At 44.4% G+C, this 11922-nt stretch overlaps 1 protein-coding gene across 5 annotated transcripts in view; it reads left to right on the top strand.

Moving 5' to 3' along the window:
- Nucleotides 1-9983, top strand: part of NCOA6 (nuclear receptor coactivator 6) — a 44799-nt gene extending 34816 nt beyond the window's left edge. For 2 of the 5 annotated variants that reach the window (XM_054516623.1, XM_036395908.2), the window contains exons 13-16: nt 1743-1811; nt 3665-3701; nt 6408-6556; nt 9385-9983. In XM_054516623.1, coding sequence (XP_054372598.1) covers nt 1743-1811; nt 3665-3701; nt 6408-6556; nt 9385-9431 — 302 coding nt within the window. In that variant the 3' untranslated portion in view covers nt 9432-9983. Of the gene's footprint in view, nt 1-1742; nt 1812-3664; nt 3702-6078; nt 6557-6685 lie in introns of those variants that run through there. The other 3 variants (XM_054516624.1, XM_054516625.1, XM_054516626.1) reach the window with 3 other exon arrangements.
- The last annotated feature ends 1939 nt before the right edge of the window (nt 9984-11922 follow it).

Here is an 11922-nt window from a genome sequence, read left to right as displayed (position 1 = left end):
GCGGGACATCCCGGGGGCTGCGGGACATCCCGGGGGCTGCGGGACAGCCCGGGGGCTGCGGGACACCTCAGGAGCTGCGGGACACCTCAGGGGCTGCGGGACATCCCGGGGGCTGCGGGACACCTCAGGGGCTGCGGGACATCCCAGGGCTGCGGGACACCTGGGGCTGCGGGACACCTCAGGGGCTGCGGGACACCTGGGGCTGCGGGACATCCCAGGGCTGCGGGACATCCCGGGGGCTGCGGGACATCCCAGGGCTGCGGGACATCCCGGGGGCTGCTCCCCCGGTGCTGCAGCCGAGGCTGGCAGCTGCTCTTCGGTCTCTAACAGCCGAGTGATGCACAGGCTTGTGTTGGCCAACATTCGAGTTCCAGATGGTTTTTTTCACTTTCCATTTACTGCTCCAGTGGGGTATTTGTTGTGAGCATACGATTCTGTAACTTCGCATAACTGTTGGAAGCAAGGAGGAAAAGTGGGTGTGTCAGTAATGACAAATACTTAGGGTCCCTTTTATCCTGGTAGATACACTGGTATTCTGCTTTAGTCTTGCCACAGACTTTTGATTTTGTAAATTATTTCAATTTATTGAATTAATTATGATAGTTTGAATTAATCCTAATAATACTATTTTCCTCTCTGAATAACCTTCATCCTCTAAGGAAATTTCTGAATAACATCCAGAACAGAAGAAAAAAAACAACCCACACCAAATCCCTGTTTGTCTAGGGAAAAACTTAAATGCTCATTTTGGAGAAATTAATGAAAACATTTACTGCATTCAGTTTGAGAACATAAAATACCTTTACATCTGAGCTTTGCTATTTTAATTTGTGCATCTGGCAGACTTTATACATTACATTGATGCTATATCTTGATGCTATTTTTAATTTATTGAATCTGGTGTCAATATAAACCTATCACTCTTGAAGTGAGCTATGTCACTGTTGTGCTTTACAACATGAATTGGGCACAGAAGATAAAATCATGGATGATAAAATCCACAGAAGTTGGGGAACTGAAAACTTCAGCCTCAGTATGGCTTTCCCCACAGCTGTTGGATGTCGTAGCTGCATGCCACTGGAAAGTGGAACCTTCCTTTGAGCTTCACAGAAGGAATTCTGGCTTTCTAGGAAGTGATAGTCTTTATTTAAGCAGGAATGTTACAATTCTGTCTTCCTGTTCTCTGTAAGTTCACATTGAAGACTAGAAAGCATTAGCCCAACAAAAATTATTTTTCCGCCTGATCTTTTTTACTTGGCAACCTAAGAAAGGTTAAGTCATCATCTTATTGCCAAAGACCTTCAAGGGCAACTCTGGAGCGTATTGTGCACTTTCATTTAAAGAGTGAGGGCACTGATTCATTAAAAAGATACTATTTCCCCCCAGAATCTCTGTTGAAATTAACATTAAAAAAAAGGAGACTAAATTATTGAAATTTTAGGATTTCCTTTAATGTCACAGTCTGCTGAAAAACTGTTACCTTTAAAAATGTTGTCTATGATACTTCATTTCATCACTCATTCTAGTTTGAGAAAACTTGCTTGGGATAGTTTTGCCAAGGTTTGTTTTAAAAAGGGGAGGTGTGTATGGTGGGAAGGAAGTGGAGGGTAGATTAAAAATATTGCATCTGTAGATGGCAAAGTCAGCTGGGAGAGAAAGCATTTTGTACCAGCCTGATCACACAATAGAAACTCCTTTACTCCCTTTGACAATAATGTTTTTTCCTTCCACTTTTATTCTAGCATCCTCTCAACATTTAACACAGAAAAAAAGTTCAGTTACAACAGCAGAAAGTACTGTTCAAAGAACAGGTAAATCTTCCTTTGGAAAAGCAGAATGAGGTGAACTAAATCCTTTATGAAAATATATTTGTTTGAATACATATTCAGTGGTCACTAACACACCGGGTATTTTGGGGGTTGGGGAGGGTTTTTTATTATTATTTGTGCTTTTGGGATTGTTTTACTTTGCTTGTTACATTGTGCTTTGGAAGTCTCCAAAGCCTTGTGGGAGATTCAGGATGGGGTCAAGTAAAATATGAAAAAATCCCCAAGAAAGGTTTTAGATATTTAGTGTTAAATTGGAGGGACTGGATTTGTAAGAGTACATACATGGAAGTTCTATGCTGAGCTAATAAGAAAGGTCTTTCTTTCATTGTACCCTTCTGAATATAGAAATATGTTCATGCTGTGCTGGGATTGTGTTTTAGAGTGGTAATCCTTTTTTTTTGGTGTTCAACTCTTAATGCCCTCCCAGCAGTGTTTCTGGTTGGAGCCCTGGCAGGTGACTTTATGGTGTTCCCATTTATTATCACGGTGTTTCACCGTCAGTTCTGGGGTGTTTTAAAAAAGTAAAGTTTTAAAAAAGGCTGAGCAGGGAAAACAGATAGATGTGGGCTTACTTATGGGAAGTGCCACTCTCCATCTATTTTCCATCTCTAGTCTGATTGGAAATAGGGTTTTCAGGAAGTAAAAATGGTACAAAATGGTTTTCTTTGAATTTCCACTAAGACAAAGGTGGTCATACATCCTTGTTTTTCCACACCTGACTCATTGCCCTGTGCTGCTGTGACTGTACTGGGGGTTCCTGCTGGGGAAAGCACTGATGCTATCCATTTTTTGCTATTAGATTATCTCCCAGTTTAAATTTTGGGTGGGAAGAAAGGGCACTCCTTTCATTGCTCAGTCTCTTCTTCCTTAGTCCCCAAGATGTCTGTTTTTCTCACACAGTGCTGTATCCCTTTACACTGAAGAGGCTGATGTTCCAACACTGCAAATTCATCCTAGGAGGACAGACATTGCCCATTCTCTTACTTTTTAATGCCTCTATTCATTGTGCACAATCTTGCAAACTGGGGGCTAAATTGCTGTCAAATTGAGCTGGGCAGTGAGACAAAGCACAGGGGGCTCATCCATGACATTGCAATGTTAATCCCTCAATCTCTGGCAGTTCCTCATGAGAGGGCCTGTGTTTAGGTACAGGTCTTCCCTCTCAACAAAAGATACCATGGATATGGAGAGAATTAAAAGACAGACAGTAAAAAGACTTGACATTTTATGTGCTGAAAAGGACAGCTGTTTACTGAGGTGAAGACTCCAAAGGAAACCTGACCTGTATGTACAAAATCACTGAGAGAGAGAGAGAGAGAGAGAGAGAGAGAGAAGACAGGTCAGACTTCTCTTTGCATCATCTCCACCGAGATATTTTCCAACTCTGTGCAAGTGCAATTTGGCTTCAGAAATTTGTCATTAGAAGATATTGCTGTGAGAGGCAGTTGGGTTAAGGCAAATTTTTACATGCACAACAATAGAGCCAGATGGGTATTTTTAAGGGTACTTTTAAAAAAATAAATAAAACCTAGAAGGTTTAGTAGAAATAAACTGTCTAAAATGGAAGTTTAAGAAGGGAGAAGAGAGTAGCCAGGGAGTTTCTCTACACTTTTCTTCTGCAGGGCTTCAATTTTCCCCTGTCTTAGCTGACTGCAGTGTCCTGAAGGCTGTAATCAGACCAAGCACTTGGCCAATGTGGTATTTTAGCTTGCTTTGCTTTGAGAGAAGCTTATCCTTGAGATCTAATATGTGATAGAAAAATATGAGCTAGTCATGCCTTGTCAGCAGGTATGTACCTCTACAGCAGACTTTAAAATTATCTTTTTCTTTTGTAGAACTTGAGACAAATGCTGCAGTAGTTGCTGGTCAAAGGTAAGGAGATAGTTTGTAGATTCAGAGTAGATATAGCTTTCGTGGGAGGAAGTCCCTTTCTCTTTGCTTAATTGCTCAACCTCTGCTACTACTTTTCATTTTCTTGGCCATATCCTTTCTTTCCTGCTAAGAAATCAGGGCAGTTAAATATTCCAAACCATTGCTGAAATGCAATGAATGTAAGGTAACATTTTCCTTAGTCTGTGCTTTGGGCAATGTTTCCTCTCATCCTTTCAGGCCTGGATGTTTCATGTGCAGCTTAGCTGTCATGTCAATTTTTGTTTTCTGAAAGGAAGTCTTTCAAAAGTTTGTTCTTCTGCCTTGAGGATTGTTTTCAACAGTTTTCCTCTATTTGCTTGTTAACACTGCCAAAATTTGATAAGAAAGTCAGGTAGAAACTTCAGGTTGTCCTGGTTAAGACATTTGGTAATGAAAAGATATTTCAAATGGTTGTGTTCTGTCAGAAGAAAATACAGTTTCCAAGACCAACTTGGAAGATTCTAAACACCCCAGGCTCTCACTCAGGTGGCAGTGAGAGCCCCTGGGGATGTTTTTGGCTGATGGTGCTGGCACAGCTGGCCAGGTTTTGGACACTGCCCTCATGGGTGGAGTGACCCCCTAGGCTGGCCAAGAGGGCAGCCCCTTGTGGGGTTCCTCAGGAGATGGGGCAGTGCCTTCCTTTGTAAGGGAGGGAATGCAGGACATTTCCTCAGATCAGGAATGGCTCTGAATGGAATATTTAACCCTATTTATGTTCATTTGGACTGGCATCTTTCAAAGACAAGCTGAAATTTCACAGTGAGTTTTCTTCAGGGTAGAATTGTTCTGAAAAGCTGAAGGTGGGACATTGGCAGCTGAGCAGATTCTCCAAATGAAGTGTCCCTATGTGACACCCAGCACATCACATTTCCACAAGGGCATTTTCAGGGTTTTCCTGATTGATGCTTTTCTGAGCAAGACTAGAAAAGAAGGAAAGTTTGTGGGCAAACTGGGTCTGGTGATGGCTGATAGAGTGGACAGCTTTGGGTATGTTGAACCATACAGGACAACCCTTGAGAGAATCACAGATGGTTTGGGTGGCAAGGGACCATAAAACTTACCTTCATGCCATGGGCTGGATCATCTTCCAGTATCCCAGGTTACTCCAAGCCCAGTCCAGTCTGGCCTTGGACACATTCAGGGATGGAAAAAGCTTCTCTGGGCAACCTGTGCCAATTTCTCCCTAATAGCTAATCTAAACCTATTCTCATTTAAAGCCATTAAAAACCTTTAAAACCTTAGGGGAACCTTGCAACCCATAAACCACTAGAAATATTTTCACTTGGAGTAATTTGATTTCCTCCTGTAAAAGGAGGGAAGTGATGTGCTGGTTCCTATGAGACAATCCCAGCTCTGGATTTAGTTACTAGAATCTAAAAATTACCTGTACTAACTGAACTTCGGGTGCTGATGCCTGTTTGCTTCTCTCTGGAAGCACCCACCTGTGTGGGTGATCCACTTTGTAGATGGCCCATTATACTCCATTTTAGGGAAATAGATTTCAGTATTTTGTATCTGAGATAATCTACAATCTGTAGTCTGCTCTGCTGTGTGTCTTTCCTTGAGTGTGTTTGTCTCTCCTTCCATTGAGAAACTGTTTTATTTCAGGTTTCTGTTACTTAACCCTAAAGTTTGTGTGGTTTTAGTCCTTCCCCTCAAAGCATAACTTGTCTGAAGGGTGACACTGCAGTGACCTCTGTCACACACAGGTCACCCTGTGCTGTGTCTTCAGTCTCTGATTCAGGCATTTCCTGAAATCCTGCAAGTTGTCACCCAAAGGGCCTGAAATGAGCTTTCTGCTTTTCCATTATCAGCAGAATAATTTATTTAGTTAATTACTTACCTTTGAATTCACACAAGAGAAGTTTAGTTTAAACTTCTGAAACTGCTTAGTCACCAGAAATTGTCTGGCAAGAACACATTAAGAAGAAAAAACCCAAAACTCGGTATGAGTTTACAGGGCTAAGAGAGAGAAAATAAAAGAAGAATTTAATTACAAAATGTAGCACTCCTTTTATTGTCTCATTAGTAAGAAACAGATTTCCACAGTACCTAGAATTATTATTTTATAGCAAAAAAGCTTTTTGTTACCAAAAAAAAAACAACAAAACAATGGATTTTGACTTCAAGCTTTAAAACCTAAAGAAAGTTTTAAAAAACCTTTTTTTTTTAATATGTGAAGAAATCACTTGGATCAATGGAGTAAGTCTTTTTAGCAAACCCAAAAGTTGGCATACTCCCTGGAGAGTTCTTAATTCCTCCTGATGTTCATCTGCAATTTCAACTCTGCACCCCCATACTGCAGCAGTCTCTAATGTAACCTGTTTGCTTTTCCTAGACTTCAGTAATGGTGACACCTGTGGAAAACAGAGCAGACAATTTATAATGCATCTAATTTCTTGGTCTTCTTATGTTGAAAATATTCTCTTTGAGGACTTCTCAATTCTGTATCCTCTGATAATGTTTGATAGAAATGGACTATACTCTGGCTTACTCAGGTCATTCTTCATCTGATAGAACTTCTGGTATCTCTAGCGTTTCATGTCTTCAGTGCTAATAGTCCGGAACTGGCACCTGTGTCGGGCCATCCTCCAGCTTGTCTGACTTGCATAGAAAAACATAATTCTTCTCACACTTCATCAGAAATATTTTGTCCCACTTTATTAGTAATGAGACAAAAGAGAATTGTGAAAAGTCTAAAACTCCAAGTAGAAGAAATTCAAGAACAGAGGATTCTGCCGCTTCCCAGGAATCTGTAGAGAACGGGCAGCGCAAGCGATCCTCGCGACCCGCGTCAGCGTCCGGCACAGCTAAAGGTAACATGCACAGCCCCCCTTCCTGGGGAGAGGGCAGCTCCTAACCTGCTTCCCCAGGCCTTTGCCCTGGCAGTAGCTGCCTCGTAACGCTGGTTTGCAGCTCGTACACCTTGGGTGCTTTATCTCTAGTTTCAAGGATTTAGCCGCAGGTTGGTGTTGAAGCGTTTCCTGACGTCTGCACTGGCAGTAAATGCTGTATGAATTCCTCTTTGGTACATCTGTGGAACTTGTTTTCTGCAGCACTCAGCACCGTAGTGTTCAGCACCTTGCCTAGTTGAATTCTCTTTGCAGAAATGTGTTGCTGTTGGAAGGACTGTACTGAGATCAAAAAGTGACATTTTCCTTTTCCTGAAGCCTGAAAGTCTTCCCAAGTGCACGGTCAGTTCTTGCCAAGTCAAATGCCATGGTTCAGGCACGCTCCAGAGGCTGCTGAGGTGGCAGCCAGGAGCATCAGGGAGTGCTGTGTGCTAGCACAGAGCCTCAGCTCTGCTTCACAACAACATCTGAACTCCTGAAGTTATTAACCTATGGCATTAGCAGGTGCTGACATACCTTACTCCTACCCAGGTTACAGTCTTTAACAATTATGCAGCATTTGTGTGATATGCATGGCCCAGTGCCAGGTTGAAGCTAATTCTGTCAGCTTCTTGTGTTTAAGGGTCAGAAAAATGCTGATGGACCAAAGTTATACAAGAGAGTAGAGAGAGACCGTCAAGAGGCAACATTCGACCACTATTTTAAAGATAATATACAGAACAAAGAGGTACTGATATAAAATGATTATAAAAGGAAGTCAAGTTGAATTCAGCCACCATTTCCATACTGGAGGTACTGAAGTGTGATGCTAAGAATATTGTGTTGTCAGAGTTTCAGAGAAGCATTCCAGCTTTACATCATTGTGCAATGACTCCCAAAGATTACACAGGGGACCTATATGTTCTGCACTTTTGTGACTGCTGAATTTAATTATATTTACTTCTTGTGGCAGGACTGTGCAGAAGAATCTGAGTCTGTATTGTAAAAATAAATTATCTTTCATGATTGTGAAAAAAAGTTTGAAAAATGTGAAGCCAGTGTAAAATCCCTGCCTGCGTTTGTGGAGCGTGTGACCTGCCCCACACGCTGAACTGGGTAAACCTAAAGATGACAACCAGTGACACTTCAAATTCTGAAAATGTGGGAACGGGAAAGTACATCAAATTCAAATAATACCAAAACTCTCACAGGGGTTTGTGCTGACTGTGTAATTCATTTACCTCTGTAAATAAAACCTTTGTTTTTAAGTCGTGCATCTGAAGCTGCCACAGTGTCCAAGGGCTTTGCTGGACACTTGGGTGCAGTCTGCAGGGGACACCTGGCTGTGCTGCCTTACCTGTGAGCACACAGCTGCTCCTGAGCTGTGGAGAATGAGCCAAACCAGGTGCTCTGGACAAGCTGCACATTAGTGAGGTGGCTGCAGGAGTGTCACCTGATTTGTCACCTGTGCCTGCTCTGTTGTACATTTTTGTTAGTGAATCAGAGCTTAATTATTCTGGTTTGGTTGCTCCTGTCCTCATTATGTTATCTGTGTCCTAAGAAATCCCCGAATCCATGGTAAAAGGAATGTGGGGCTGGGAGGAGTTATCTCTCGAGATAGAGGCTGTTTAAAGTCATCATTAGGAAAAAGAAATCAGCAGGGAGAGAGAAGCAGAGTTTGACCAGCTGGAGAAGGAACCTGGTTGCTCAGCCTTGGGAAGGAGGAGGCACAAGGGTCACTGTGAGAGGAGAGGACACCCAGGGAGGGTCAGCCCTGCCCCCTGTGTCCAGCACACTCCGGGGTGCAGGGTCTGGGAGCTGCTGGTGATGCTCCCAAGGGGCTGAGACAGGGGCTGAGTGCTGCTGGCCCACTCCTCCTCCCTAACACAGAGCCCTGAGCAGCAACAAGGGTGGCAACAACTTCTGCTGAAGCTACTTCAAAGTCAGTCCTGCTGCTTGGAGGGCTCCAGGCTGGAGTCCAGCCTGCTGAGACGTTTCACTTCTGAAAATTGGTACTGTACTGGAGTTTTCCCTTTTTGGAGTACTTTTCCAGCAAGGGCTGCTTTTAGCATTTACTGTACCTTTGAGTTTGTTAAATTTTGAAACGTTGATTGTTTTTTTCTAATTCCACATGTAACAGCTGTGGAGTTGTACTGCTGCTATTCTAATTTTAGATGGGCTTGGAAATTTTTTTCCCTTTTGACTCTTAAAATACACACAGCTGCAATAGTTTTTGGAAAACACTATGAAGAGCCAAAGAGACATTGCCAACATTTAAAATCACATTTTTAAAAAGATCTAAAGATGCAAATGCCTTTGGTCCTTACTCCTTTTTTGTTTTGAAATGGAAACTTAGTGCCTTGGTAAGTGCACTGGACATGTCATCTGCTGTTGCCGTGGCCCTGCAGGTGTTAACATTTGTGTCTTTCTGCATCAGCTGTGTTCCTGTGACTCAGTGTACCCTGCAGAGACTCATTTTCTAATGACCTTCTAGGAGCTCAGGCAGCTGGGGTGCTGACTGGATGGCAGAGTGGTTGTGAGCACCATCTGCTCCTGTGGCACTGGGGGACAGCACGTGGGGACAGTTTCAAACACTTGGCTCTTCTTTCCAGGCTGTCCTGTGAGGTTTGCAGGAGGGCCCAGCTCGGGGCCCAGGGGTGCCCCAGCTGCTCAGGAGTCTGTCCTGGTGTGGGGAAATCCACCAGAGCACAGCCTCTGGTGTGAGTGTGGAACAGTGGCAGGGCAATCTGTGCCCCTCTGGGGAATGGCTTATGGACTGCGTATCCATGCTTCTTTTCTTCTCTTGATTTCAGAAACGAGTGCCAGTGCAATGCAGTCAAAAAGAAGAAAATCCAAGTAAATTACTGCATGGAAACATGAGACTTGTAAATGAGTGTGAATTTACCAATAGCAATTTTGAGCTGTGATTTTTCTTTTTTAAATAAAATTCTGTACAGTAAGTAATTTTAATATTATACTGTTCCAAATAAATGATTTTTTTTCTAAAAAACAGATAAATAGATATAAAAACTGGGTTCTTCTAAAACCCCTGGATTTGCAAAGTGAAGTCAGGGTTAGCACATTAGGGTAATGTGTTTGTAAGAAATGGAAGGGGAGGGGAAGACAATTGTAAATTTATTTGTTTCCACTTTTCATAAACAATTTAGAATACAGGGTTGTCATTTTTAGGTATTAAAATAATGTAATGTGCTGTTGTTTAAGTACTGTATGTGAATAGCAGTCAGAGGGTTTATAAACAAACCCCATGTTGTTTGGAAATGTAAATAATTTTATTATATAGTAGATCTGATGTATTTGTTGTAGAAATGGACCAGTGAAACAAAAAAAAAATTTAAGGGTTTGTATAATGTGGAATCCCTCATGCTCTAAATAAATGTTATTGTCCTATAAATTGGGTTGAATTATTATTAGCAACAACAGCAGCATCATTCCAAACAGGAGGATTGGAGAGATTATTTAGAGCTCCAGGCTTGCAAGCTCCTTATATGCAGCTTCAGCAAGGAATTTGTTTAACCACAAACAAATTAAGTGATGCAGCTGCTCCTGCAGAGCGAGGGAGCAGGGGAAGGGCACCAGGGCTGCCCAGGCAGCAGAGGAGCCCCAGCAGCTGAGCAGGGCCAGGCAGGGAGAAGCTCAGCAGTTCCACAGGACACAGCAGCAGCTCCATCCCTCGGTCTGGAGCTCTGCTGCCATCGGCCCTGGGAGGTGCTGCCATGGAAAGTGGGTCAGGCTCCTTCCTGGGAGCTGCTGGGGAGAGCCCAGAGCCCGAGCTCTGTGCGCACACACTGCCACCTCTTTCTTGCTGAATTTTAAAAATATGTATTTGAAAATGCTGATTAAATAGAAATTGTTATTAAATAGAAGTTGTCAGCTTTTATAATCACAGAAATTAGCTATTTGTGCACAAGGTAGCAGGCACTGAGTGAAGCCAATGTCACAGGATCATTGGGGTTGGAAAAGTCCTTTAAAACCATCAAGTCCATCTGTTCCCCTAGCACAGCCAAGGCCACTAACCCATGTCCCCAAGTGCAGCATCCACACATTTTTAAAATCCCTCCAGGGATGGGGACTCCACCATTGTCCTGGGCAGCTGTGCCAGGACTTGACAGCGCTCTTCCACGAAGAAATTTTCCCCAATATCCAACCTGAACCTCCCCTGGTGCAACTTGAGGCCATTTCCAGTCATCCTTGTCCCCTGGAAGCACAGCCCGACCCCATCCAGCTCCACCCTCCTGTCAGGGAGTTGTGGAGAGTGAATGTTTCCCCCCAGTCTCCTTTTCTCCAGGCTGAGCCCTCCCAGCTCTCTCAGCTGCTCCTGGTGCTCCAGCCCCTTCCCCAGCCCTGTTCCCTTCTCCAGATATGCTCCAGTCCCTCAATGCCTTTCTTGCCATGAGGGGCCCAAAACTGTCCCCAGGATTGGAGGTGCCTCACCGGTGCCCAGCACAGGTGACAGTCACTGCCCTGGTCCTGCTGCCACCCCATGGCTGGTACAGGCCAGGTGTCAGTGGCCCCTTGCCCACCTGGGCACACCAGGCTCTTGTTCAGCTGCTGTCAGCCAGTACCCCCAGGGCCTTTCCCACCAGGCAGCCTCCAGGCACTCTGCAGTGTCTCCATCCTCCCTGCCAGGGTGTGGCTGCTCCTGTCCCTGCACAGGCACAGCTGACGGGGGTGCAGGACCCCCCCTATCTCTGCTGGGCCCCCACTCTCCCTTGGGGCTCACCCTGCTCCGTGCTTGGCCTCGCTGCTCCTGTTGCTGCTCAGGTTGGGTGGGAAGCTTTGGAAAATGAGGACAAAGTCCACAAAACTGGAAAGCCTTCACAGAAAAGGTCCCTATCCCAATAAAGCAGGGGAAGAGAGGGGATGTGCTTCAGTTTGTGGGAAATACCACCCTGTGGGGAGCAAACAGGCTTGAGGTCAGGGTCACCATTTACAGGGACATGGACCTTGGGAAAGAAGAACTGCAAGATCCAACCACTGAGAAGGAGCCTTGGAAAGAGCAAAGGGCCCCTGTACTGATCCTCTGAGCAGTGCTGGACTTGGGAGCAGCTCACAGTCCTGGAGGAGAGCTGAGCCAGGCTGTGGGCAGGGAGGGCAGCCTGTGGGGCAGGGAAGTGATCCCTTGGCATTTGGGGATCTGGAATGATATCACCTGGTTTCCACCTCCCACCCAGCCACAAGATGTTGATAATGTAGAGGAGACACAAGACAGGGCCACCAAGATGGCCTGGGTTGGAACACCTGACCAAAAGGAGACATTGGGGGGGATGGGCTCCATCGCCCTTTCGTGCTCTGCAGAAGATGGAGCCAGGAATTTACAGAGATGTGGGCTG

This window comes from Molothrus ater, chromosome 17, assembly GCF_012460135.2.
Source record: "Molothrus ater isolate BHLD 08-10-18 breed brown headed cowbird chromosome 17, BPBGC_Mater_1.1, whole genome shotgun sequence".
NCBI lineage: Eukaryota > Metazoa > Chordata > Aves > Passeriformes > Icteridae > Molothrus > Molothrus ater.
The sequence above is the reverse complement of the archived record's forward strand: the minus strand, read 5'-3'. Positions and strand labels throughout refer to the sequence as shown.